The sequence below is a fragment of the Capra hircus genome, chromosome 7, assembly GCF_001704415.2.
Source record: "Capra hircus breed San Clemente chromosome 7, ASM170441v1, whole genome shotgun sequence".
Lineage (NCBI taxonomy): Eukaryota > Metazoa > Chordata > Mammalia > Artiodactyla > Bovidae > Capra > Capra hircus.
In genome coordinates, this window is record NC_030814.1 from 29,803,546 (window position 1) to 29,816,018 (window position 12,473).

General features: G+C 40.4%; 1 protein-coding gene across 2 annotated transcripts in view; it reads right to left on the bottom strand.

Moving 5' to 3' along the window:
* The window catches only part of MSH3 (mutS homolog 3), a 191,738-nt gene extending 179,302 nt beyond the window's left edge, over nucleotides 1-12,436 (bottom strand). Inside the window, exons 1-3 of one of the 2 annotated variants that reach the window (XM_018050063.1) lie at nucleotides 12,145-12,436; nucleotides 10,287-10,407; nucleotides 614-834 (exon numbers count right to left, since the gene is read on the bottom strand). In XM_018050063.1, coding sequence (XP_017905552.1) covers nucleotides 614-834; nucleotides 10,287-10,407; nucleotides 12,145-12,348 — 546 coding nt within the window. In that variant the 5' untranslated portion in view covers nucleotides 12,349-12,436. Of the gene's footprint in view, nucleotides 1-613; nucleotides 835-10,286; nucleotides 10,408-12,141 lie in introns of both variants that reach the window. The other variant, XM_018050062.1, reaches the window with a different exon arrangement.

The following is a 12,473-nucleotide window of genomic DNA, read 5'->3' on the forward strand; positions in this document are numbered from 1 at the left end:
TCCAGTAACCAATTGTCACCATATGAAATTATTACAGTAAGGTGATCTCATTTAAAGCTGGACTTCACCACTATTCTGAGTTATAGATTTCAATGATGGATCAAGAGTTAAATTCCCTGATTTTGCAATGGTGAAAAACACTGATAGTCACAAAACAGTAGAAGAAGTAAGGAACCCATGTATTTAGTTAACTTTTCTATTTATTATATCAGCCAAGCTTTCAACTAAAAACCTCAAAACATCTCTATAAATTATTTACCATGATTTTCTAGACTCATGGAAACTATAAGGACTATAAGAAACTGTGTTTCTATTAATTATTAATAAAGAATTCCCTCCCAAATTAGTGACTCATAACCTAGGCTGTATATCAGAATCAGCTGGGAGGTTTTCTTTTGTGTTGTTTTAATAAAACCAATCTATCCTGCCTTAATAGTAAATCAGAATCTCCAGGAATTAAAAAAATATATCTAAGAAGCAGAAGCTCCCTCAGCTGATTTAGATGATCAGCCAGGTTTGGGAACCCCTGCCCCAGGTAAACCCACAGAACCTAATGGCACTTGAGAACCTACCATTTTAAGTAACTGCATATCCATCCATATGAGTCACATACCTTTTGGCTAGTTTGGGATTTGGAGTCCTCAGAAGAAACAGCATTCTTTGCACGTAGAAGATCGATATCCTCAAAATCAGTACATTTTGGCAGAACTGCAAACTTCTTCTGAAGAGGTTCTGTCTGGACTCTATTTTGAGGAAGGGCAGAATCGCAGCAGAATTCTTTCAGTTTTTCCAGAGACTTTAAAACAGTCCTGGTCCTCAGATGTTTCTTGGGCTCTTAGCAAATCAGACGAAAATATAACAACAGTATTTTATGTCAGTATGTCAATTCATAATCAGCATACGATTTTTACAGAAGGAGCTTCTCACTTAAGGCAAGACTCTAACTATAATGTGATAAAGAAATGAAGAAATCTTGGGTTCAGGGTGAAGATGGCATAATGAAACACACATCTAATTTCACTTGGTCCTGAAACCTTATTAAAAACTACAATAGGGCAGAAAGAAGAGGTGACAACCGCAAACAAAGTATCTGAAGCTAGAAGGAAAAATGGATGACCAATAACCAATTTAGTACACCTGAAAGCTAAATCCTAAGTCAGAAATATATAAAACCAAGAATCAATCCTATTCACAACAAAAATGAAATGAGTCGAGAATCACAGCAAGAGTAGCTCTGAAAATGGAAAAATGGGAGGTTCTAAAACAAAGAGCACTGTGAATGGGAGGGGAGCTTGGGGGAGAATGGATACATGTACATGTACATGTATAGCTAAGTCAATTCGCTGCTCACCTAAAACTATCACAACATTGTTAATTGGCCCTGGTGGCTCAGAGGTTAAAGCGTCTGCCTGCAATACAGGAGACCTGGGTTCGACCCCTGGGTCGGAAAGACCCCTGGAGAAGGAAATGGCAACCCACTCCAATATTCTTGCCTGGAGAATCCCATGGACAGAGGAGCCTGGTGGGCTATAATCCACAGGGTCGCAAAGAGTCGGACATGACTGAGCGACTTCACTTTCACCCATATAAAATAGTTTAACAAGTAAATAAAGTAAAATCAAATAAATAGGACTGGTTCAAAAATGAAATCCTTATACCTCTATGCCCCTCCAAGCTCAAGGATAGCTGTCTTCCACCTCCCTCAGAAGACTGGCAATTTCTCTGGAAAAAGCAAAGCGGGCACAGGTGAGACGCAGTACTGTGCCTGCGTCATAAGAATAATGGAGTATAGGTTTACTGCACGTGGAGAAACCAGCCTCTTCTCACCAGCTCTCAGAACACCGGGAGCCAGAGCTCTCCCTCCAGGCAGGAGCACAGAAGACTCTTGACTAGGGAAACTGAAAAGCCTGTACTTACCTTCCTGCCTCCACAGCTTTGCTCATGCAATTCTCCCTGAAATGCCCTGGACCCCAATTTCCACATGTCAAATTATACTCACTTTATCAAGACCCATCTCAAAACTACTTTTTCCAAGAAACTCTGCTAATTCTCCCAGTTAAAAGTCATATTTTCTTTCCTCTATGTTCCAATAACAAAAGCACATCTTTCTACAGCCCATATCACACTCTACCAATTAGTTGTTACTAAGAAGCAAGCAATCCATAAAATAAGGGATACTATTCACATATTGGGTATTTATAATAATACATGCCAGAGTACATTTTTTTACCCCTCGGAGCAATAAAATTCGGCAGTTACTTTTAAAAATAAAGAAATGGGACTGCCTTTATCATCTCTTACCTTTCCCATTAAAGCAAAATACTCTGAGGACAAGAGTTGTGCTGCACTTATTTCTAAAAGTTTAAATTGTCTCATATTTATCTCCAAACCTCTTTTTAGGCATATACTTTATCCTGTCTCCTATTAACCTTATAGCTAGAAAAATATATATTTGAAATCTCTTTTCAAATGTATATATTCATCTTATTTACGATTATTCTCCCCTTTCCAGGACGTATACTTGAATCACTCTTCAAAGATATACACTGTAAGTTTTTATATAAGAACTTTTCTCCTATCTATACAAAAACACTTTCCCAGGGTGGGGGTAGGGTATAAGTCTTAGAACTGTACTTATATAAAAAAATAGTATCTGAAACTGAAGTGTTAAAAACTGCAGTGAAGGAGCCAGGGACTCTTCTGACTACTGAATATTCTGTGCTTTTCTTCACATTATTTATGTTTTAAGTAAAGTTCATATTTTTCAAAATTCCATGTTTATGGCCTGATTTCCACAAACTTCGGGGTCTGTTCGGCTGAATCTACAGCAAGGCCTTAGCATGCATGTGGTTAGACTCCTTGATGGCTGACTTTCCCATTTCCTCTTCCTTCCATCCTTCCCCAGTCCCCTACTCCACTCTCATCATGCCGAGAAGATTCCCTCATGAAGCTTCATCCCTGAGTTATACTCAACTCAGAAAGGTTATGTTGGTTCAGATATGATCCTGGATTGAACCAGTTTTTCTGTATAATCTCTCTGCCACCCTTCCACCTCTTAAAATTTGTTCTTTCCTTTTTCTGTGTAGCTATCTTTCATCCTTAGGCTAGAATGTCTTTTATGGGTACACCTCCGCTCAAGAGACAGGAAAGAAGACATCCACCCTTATTCATTTACATCAAGCCATTATGATTCCTGAACTATAAAATAAGGGAAAGAACTGGTACATAAGAAATGACACAAAGTTATAATTTTTTCCTAATGCTCCTAGGGCCATCATATCTTGATCCATCTAAAAGAAAACCAGGAGGAAATATGAACATGTTTATCTGTGGGAAGAATGAAGCTTACAGAGGAAAGCCACAATCTTTCATTGCCTTTCTCACAGATATCTAAGAGAGATCTTTACACCTTATAAGGCCCTCAAGGGAAAAAACTAAATGGAAGCCCTCTCAAATAAAAAGCCCCCAAGAGCTATAAAACCCTTATGCCTCAGAGGAGACATAGATATAGGCCCCAGTTCCTCCATTAGGCCTTGAGGAAGACTGTAACCACTGTGAAACACCTGACTCGTCAAAAACTGAGTACAGTGTGTGTGCGCATGCTTAGTCATGTCTGACTCCTTGTAACCCCACGGACTGCAGCCTGCTGGACTCCTCTGTCCATGGAATTCTCCAGGCAAGAATATGCAAGTGGGTTGCCATTCCCTTCCCCAGAGGCTCTTCCGGACTGAGCGATCAAACCCACATCTTGCGTGTCTTCTGCACTGACAAGTGGATTCTATACCATCTGAGCCACCAAGGAAGCCCCTGAGTACAGTGTGTGTGTGAAAGTCACTCAGTCGTGTCCGACTCTTTGCAACTGTATCGTCCATGGGATTCTCCAGGCCAGAACACTGCAGTGGGTAGCCGTTCCCTTCGCCAGGTGATCTTCCCAACCCAGGGATCAAACCCAGGTCTCTGCAGGTGAGTACAGTATACTATGAAAATTAAAAGGAAAATGGAATTGGGAGGCCAGCAGGGGGAGCTCTCTTGCACACACAGTGTCAGTACAGATCCCAACAAGAAGAGACTTACCTTGCATCTACTACAGAAGTCATACTACTTTACTACCACCAGGAGGAGGAAGATTTTCTCCTAGCCTGACAACAGTTCAACCAATGAGAGACTGTCACAACTCAGACAAAGAAAACCCTCTATATTCTGAACTCCCAATTTCCTCTAATCAACTTTCTGTTTATAACAAACCCTCCCAACTTCCCCTTCTCCTTTATAAAGTTTTCCCTCCTTAGCTTTGCCAAACTTGCATGTTATTTGCTATAGCTGCATGTCCTGTATTTTCTGCTGCCCCCCAGATAAAGCCATTTTGCTGGTAAAATAATTGGGTTGTTTTTACTGTTTTAAGTTAACAGGACCCAAACAAACCTTAGCAACCTCTATATTCTGCTCCTATATTTAAAACTTCACTTATACTACCTCGTTTTCTGAAGATGCCATGAAATGAGCCATTAAACTGGCGTAATATGAGATTAAGACTTCACAGCATTATCACTAGTCTCTGAGCCCCTTAAGAGGATATACCTTAGAAATAAGGCCACTGGTTGCTGTCCCAAGACGTTAAATAGACCAAAAATTCCTTGCTAAAAAATCTTTCATTGAAATTAACACTTAAATCACTGTTTGAGCTTTAAATTTTCTGTGCCATAAAATGGAAATACATTATAGTTACTTTCCTCAAGACTACTCTTCTAGACAGGTTATGAATGTTCAAGGAGGAAGAAGAATTATATTTTAAATGAAGAATTTTAATCTAGAAGGAAGCACAGAATAGATGCTAAAATATAAATACACCATTATAAACATATTTTTTAAAAATCTGTACAAGAACCTGTTTTACAGATAATTCATCTTAAAAAAAAGGAAAAAAAGAAAAATCTTCGTAATATTACAAACATATTTTAAGTTGGCTAAATTAAACACAACGTTCAGGCAAAACCAATCTACACTAAGTCAGATAACGGTTATCCTGGGTCGGGTGAAGGGGCTGCAGTGGGAGGGAGCAGAGAGAGATTTCTGGGAGTCCTAGTAATATAGCTTCTTGATCCAAGAGATACAGAGGTGACCTCAGTTTGTGAAATTTATCAAGCTTATAATTCTCTACATATCTTAAACATCTATAAAGAATTAATAACAACAACAAATCCATCATAGATCTCAGGGTGTCAAGAACTGTCTGGAAAGACAGTGTTTAAGCTGGAAATAAGATATTTAAACTTAGGCAGACAAAAAATAATATACAAGTCAAGCAGGATAAGGTCTTAAAAAGAAAAATAAACAAATTTAAGACCCAGTTTCAAATCTTGTCTAACAGTAGAAACCCGGGTAAGCAGTAGAACTTTCTCTTAAATTAAAAAACTTAGTTTTTAATCTCAGTGCCTTTGTTTTAAATATTCATTCTAAACTGAGGCATGTTGTTTTAAACTTCTAAAGGTGATTTTTTTTAAATAGTATAAAATAAAAATAGAAAGTTCATTGGACAAATTTTTTTACCTTCTATAATAAGTATAGTCATTAGAGAATACAAAAATGGGAATTTGGGGAATGGTATATTTAATTCATGGACAAATTTGATTTTTTTCATTAAAGCTAAGTAGCTTTATCCTCAGCCATTAAAAAAAAAAAAAGAAATAATGCCATTAGCAGCAACAAGGGTGGTTACATTATCATACTGATGAAGAAAGTCAGAAAAGACAAATATCATATGATATCACTTATATGTGGAATCTAAAATATGGTACAAATGAATTTATTTACAAAAAAAGAAACAAGACTCACAGACATAGATACAAACTTATGGTTACCAAAGGAGATGTGGGTTGGATAAATTAGGAGTTTGGGATTAGCAGATATAAACTACTATATATATATAATATATATATATATATAGTGTGTATACCTATATATATATATAATATATAATATATATTATATATATAAAATAGATAAATAACAAGGACCTGCTATAGAGCAAGGCAACTATACTCAATATTATAGAATAACCTATAAAGGAAAGAAATCTGAAATATATATAGGTATACACACATATATATAACTGAATCACTTTGCTATACACCAAAATCTAGCAATCTAAATCAACTATCCTTTGATTTAAAACATTTTACTTAAAAAATTTTTTTATTAAGTAGCTTTAACTTTAGGATGTTAGTGTCTAATAATTATAAATACTGGTTGATGTCTTTTATAAAATGGTTCAAGGATAACCTGGCAATTATATGAAGAAAAGTTATGACCAACCTAGATAGCATATTCAGAAGTTATGACCAACCTAGATAGCATATTCAAAAGTTATGACCAACCTAGGTAGCATATTCAAAAGCAGAGATACATTACTTTGCCGACTAAGGTCCGTCTAGTCAAGGCTATGGTTTTTCCAGTGGTCACATATGGATGAGAGAGTTGGACTGTGAAGAAAGCTGAGCACCAAAGAATTGATGCTTTTGAACTGTGGTGTTGGAGAAGACTCTTGACAGTCCCTTGGACTGCAAGGAGATCCAACCAGTCCATTCTGAAGGAGATCAGCCCTGGGTGTTCTTTGGAAGGAATGATGCTAAAGCTGAAACTCCAGTACTTTGGCCACCTTATGCGAAGAGTTGACTCATTGGAAAAGACTCTGATGCTGGGAGGGATTGGGAGCAGGAGGAGAAGGGGACGACAGAGGATGAGATGGCTGGATGGCATCACTGACTCGATGGACGTGAGTCGTGATGGACAGTGAGGCCTGGTGTGCTGCGATTCATGGGGTCGCAAAGAGTCGGACACAACTGAGCGACTGAATTGAACTGAACTGAAGGCAAATTTCAATTTGAACTTTCTGGGTACAGTTTAAAGGCATAATATCTGATACATTTTCCAGGTCTTTTTTTTAATTGTATACTATTCTTATATACCCTAGCTATATTTTCTTATATCCTTAATTGATTTTGTAAAGTCCAAATTTATATAGTATTAAGATAATGGATATCTGTATTTCTCAAAATGCTTTTAAGACAGCGTTCTACACTATGTGTATCTGTAATTAAAGCAAGTCTGAATTTGGGGAGATTTTCAAAGGTAGTCACACATGTATATACCACTGAACTGTACACTTTAAAATGGCTAAGATATAAATTTAACCATATAAAATAAAAGTTTTGGTTAAAATTTAACCAAATTCTCTGTTATGAAATAACATAATTAAATCACAAGAAGATGAACAACAAGAAATTTTTTTAAAAACTTTTGAAAGGGGTACAACAGACAAAAAGGTCACATGCTGTATGATTCTATTTATATGAAATGTTCAGAATAGGCAAATCTATGGACAGAAAATAGATTTGTGCTTACTTAGGTCTGAAGGGGTGCTGTTGGGGGAAAATGGGAAGTGACTGCTACCAGGTACTGAGTTTCCTTTGAGGGTGATGAAAATGTTCTAAAATTGACTTTAATGAGCACTGCACATTTCTGTGAATATACTAAAAGTCACTGAACTGTACATGCTAAATGGGTAAACTGTATAACCTGCAACTATATTTAAAAAAAAAAATGAGGTGGAGTAATCACCCAGCTTTTGACTGGTGAAAACGCTTTCTTTTTCCTGAGAGCAATGTTTACCAAGTAACAAAGGTTTTATATCATAACATTCCAAGTCTGATGCCCCATTTCTACCTCATCTCTCCTGGGTGCCAGGGTAAGTCACTGAAGTGTGGTAACCCTCATACCTCACATATCACCAACTCTTCTTCTATAAAAGGAGAATAACAAGGGATACAATAAAAGAACTACAAAAAGCCTCCAGAACAACAGCAGGCAAACAGACGCTGTTTATTAACAGCTTGAAGACTTTACTGAAAAACTAAACAGATCAGGTCTATGCAGAGTAATGAAAAGAGAAACAGAGTTCCAGAAAAACATCTATTTCTGCTTTATTGACTATGCCAAAGCCTTTGACTGTGTGGATCACAATAAACTGTGGAAAATTCTTCAAGAGATGGGAATACCAGACCACCTGACCTGCCTCTTGAGAAACCTATATGCAGGTCAGGAAGCAACAGTTAGAACTGGACATGGAACAACAGACTGGTTCCAAATAGGAAAAGGAGTATGTCAAGGCTGTATATTGTCACCCTGCTTATTTAACTTCTATGCAGAGGACATCATGAGAAACGCTGGACTGGAAGAAGCACAAGCTGGAATCAAGACTGCCGGGAGAAATATCAATAACCTCAGATATGCAGATGACACCACCCTTATGGCAGAAAGTGAAGAGGAACTAAAAAGCTTCTTGATGAAAGTGAAAGAGGAGAGTGAAAAAGTTGGCTTAAAACTCAACATTCAGAAAACGAAGATCATGGCATCTGGTCCCATCACTTCATGGCAAATAGATGGGGAAACAGTGGAAACTGTCAGACTTTATGTTTTGGGCTCCAAAATCACTGCAGATGGTGATTGCAGCCATGAAATTAAAAGACGCTTACTCCTTGGAAGGAAAGTTATGACCAACCTAGACAGCATATTCAAAAGCAGAGACATTACTTTGCCAACTAAGGTCAGTCTAGCCAAGGCTATGGTTTTTCCAGTGGTCATGTACGGATGTGAGAGTTGGACTGTGAAAAAAGCTGAGCGCCCAAGAATTGATGCTTTTGAACTGTGGTGTTGCAGAAGACTCTTGAGAGTCCCTTGGACTGCAAGGAGATCCAACCAGTCCATTCTGAAGGAGATCAGTCCTAGGTGTTCATTGGAAGGACTGATGCTAAAGCTGAAACTCCAATACTTTGGCCACCTCATGTGAAGAGTTAACTGATTGGAAAAGACTCTGATGCTGGGAGGGATTGGGGGCAGGAGGAGAAGGGGACGACAGAGGATGAGATGGCTGGATGGCATCATCGACTTGATGGACATGAGTTTGGGTGAACTCTGGGAGATGGTGATGGACAGGGAGGCCTGGCATGCTGTGATTCATGGGGTCGCAAAGAGTCGGACACAACTGAGCAACTGAACTGAACTGATGCAGAGTAATGAAGCAAAGAAAAGTAGACAGCCCTGGAAAATGCAAATTCTGTCGAGTCACGCCTCCATTCAGGTAGGAGGAGGAAAAGGGTATCATCAGACCTATCCTTCACTTTAATCATGCATCTCCATTTCTACAGTTATTTCATACATAAATTCAAATTTTACTTCTTGATCCACCAAACTGACACTTTTCTTTTTTGTTTTTGACTCATTTGTTTTGGGCCTCCCTGCTGGCTCAGATGGTTTAGAATCCGCCAGCAATGCGGGAAACCTGGGTTCGATCTGGGTTGGGAAGATTCCCTGGAGAAGGGAATGACTACCCACTCCAGTATTCTTGCCTGGAGAATTCCATGGACAGAGGGGCCTGACAGGCTACAGCCCATGGGGTCACAAAGAGTCAGACACAACTGAGTGACTTTCACTTCACTTCACTTCATTTTCCCTACATAATTTCGTGAGAATAATGAAGAAAGAAGCATTCTCTGTCCTCTCCTATCATAAACTGTCTGAGGCCACTTAACTAAAGAAAAATTTGCTCAAGTATCTGTATCCAATACCTCCGCTAGAAGTCCAGGAGCTCAGGAATGGTGGTTTTACCCAAAATCTTTTTCACATACAGAAGAAACAGCTCCATGATTAAAAAGGACAGGATAGATCTACACGTCCTAACACTGAATGTTGTTCAAAATGCTCTAAGAGGGGAAAAATTGTTGCAAATTAGTATATATAGTATATTACAATTTATGAAATACTATTCGTTAACTACTTTGTGGTATATGTTTATACATATAGATGTGCATAAGTAGAAAAATCTGGAAGAATATATAGCATCTCCAAAAATCAGCAGTAGGCCTTACTGAAAGAAAGACTATGAGGTCTTTGACTGTCTACCTTCTACGTTTCTGAATTGTTTGAAAATTTTATAATAAGAATGTTTTACTTTTATAATCAAGATCAAAATTTACTAAAGGAATTAAAAGAGAAAATTGAAAGAACTACAGCCAAATTGCAGAACTCCAGCTTTTACCCCTACTTCTCCAACCTTCTACCCACACACCACCACTTAAAAAGGTGCCAATCTGCTTAAGCACAATGGAAGCCTTTCTCCACAAAGGAAAAAAATGGCCCAGTTCTCCTATAGCCTCGTCTTCCCTCAGGAGAACACAAGAATATCAGAGCCATGACTTGTGAGAACGAAGAAAAACTGCCCCAGAACTCACCAGAGTTTCCAGACGTTACAGAGTCACTTCCTTCTTCCTTTTCTTGGACTTTCCTCGCTTTCTTTTTAACAGGCCCATCACTCTCCAGTGCTCTCTTTTTACTTCTGTCAATTTCTGCAACCTATGTTAGAAAAGGATGTGTCACCTCTAATCTCAAAATTTGATGTACGCAAAATAATTTAAACTTTACTTCTGAATGACAGCAGGTTCTTGCCATCCACCCTTCATAGAATTGTCTACTTAGAGCTATGGGTGAACTGTTCTACCATCATCAAAGATAAGCTGGAGGACAGGTCACGAGCCTCGGCATCTCAAGCAGTCCTAGAATTAGAACCAAGGCTGCTACTTTTCTTCACTTAATCAGCCTTGCCCTTGCTCAGATTATGAATCACACTACTTACCTATGTTAAATAGAGTACCTTCAAGAAAAAAACTAATATTTAGATAATTAAAGAATGGTATCATTTTTGAAATGTTAATTGCAATTTAAGTCTTTCATGTTCAAACTTGGCTTATGTTTTACCACTGAAGATGCCACAAGATTATGGACTGTATGCTGACAGAAAAACTGTCAAAAACTTAGCTCCTTTACCAAATGACCTCTAAACAGTAGGTGTAAAATAAAATCTTGGTGAATTCATGGAAATGCACACTATGGTCAAAAAACAAAGACAGGAGAGGTACAATCCTCTATAGTAGAAATATAAATGAAGGGAACAAAATTTTGAAGCAGCCAAGCTGTCACCTGCTTCAAAACCTGGAGGGTTACTTAAAAGCCAATCTACAACTGCCTTCCACATTTTCAGTTCGAGAAATGCTGTACCAGGGAGCCCCAGTGAGGGCTCACCCTTAGGTTTTCCTTTGTGGCAGTGTTTCTGGTCAAAAACGCAACAAAACTATTTTACTCAAAGGATGGCAAGCAACAGGAAGGACCCAACGACTAGCACATCTGTATCGTCTCAAAAAACTTTATCCACTCATATCGTGTATCAGACTTTATAATCTGAACCACAAGGGGTAGGTACAGCCACCAGGGAACCGCACAGAAATCATGACTTTTACTGGTAATCACCCGAAACATTGGGCAAGGCTGTTTTAACGCCAGTTTTCATCCAGTTACCTAACTAAACAAATACAAATGAACAAGGCTCTTCTTCAACCCTCAATTCAGGCCGGGGCGGGGGAGGGGGGGCGGGGGGCCGTGGGGGAGGGGGGCCGGGGTAAGGCGGGGCGGGCGGGTAGAATGGGGATTAAAATGAACAAGGCTCTTCTTCAACCCTTAATTCAGGGGGGAAAGAAAAGGTGGGGGGGCGGCGGGCGGGTAGAATGGAGATTAAAAGAGGTATCCTCTGACCCTACTCATCAGAATGGGCGTCAGGAGACCTGAGTTTGTGTCTCAGGGCTGCCATTAAGAGTTGGTGTGACCGTAACCTCAAAACTAATACCTCAAGTTTAAGTGTGAAGTGAAGGTCGCTTAGTCGTGCCCGACTCTGAGAGACCCCATGGACTTCTCCATGGAATTCTCCAGGCCAGAATACTGGAGTGGGTAGCCTTTCCCTTCTCCAGGGGATCTTCCCAACCCAGGGATCGAACCCAGGCAGCATTGCAGGAAGATTCTTTACCAGCTGAGCCACAAGGGAAGCCCGGTTCGAAGGGCACCTAGGATGGAGGCGGGGCTACCTCTTCCTACCGCCTCCTTCCTGAGCCCTGCCCCTTTCCCGTCTGGCCCAGTCACCTCGCCAGATTCTCGCGCACAGTCCCCGCCTCATCCCGCCCCACCCACAAGCGCAGCCTCCGCCCGTCTGGCCCCGCCCCCTCTCCCCGATTGCCCCGCCCCGTCCTGGACCGAACCCACCACGTGTGGCTGCAACTGCGGCGGGAGCGTGGACGCTAGGGGCGCCGCGGAGTCAGAGTCAGGGTCTGCCTTCTCGGCTGCAACCGCTGGGGATGCGGTGGATTTCAGGCTTCCCGTAGACTGGAAGAATCTGCTCAAAACAGCCTGCCTTGCAGACGCTGGGTTGGCGGGAGCGGCGCCGCCGGAGGCCGGCTTCCGGCGCGACATCGCAAGGCCGGGAGTCAACAGCCCGAGAGCCAACAGCCCGAGAGCCGGGCCTAGCCGGGAGCGCGGGCCCGCGGCCGCAGTTCCCAGAGTGTCTGCGGGCGCGAGCACGTCGTGACCCGGCGATG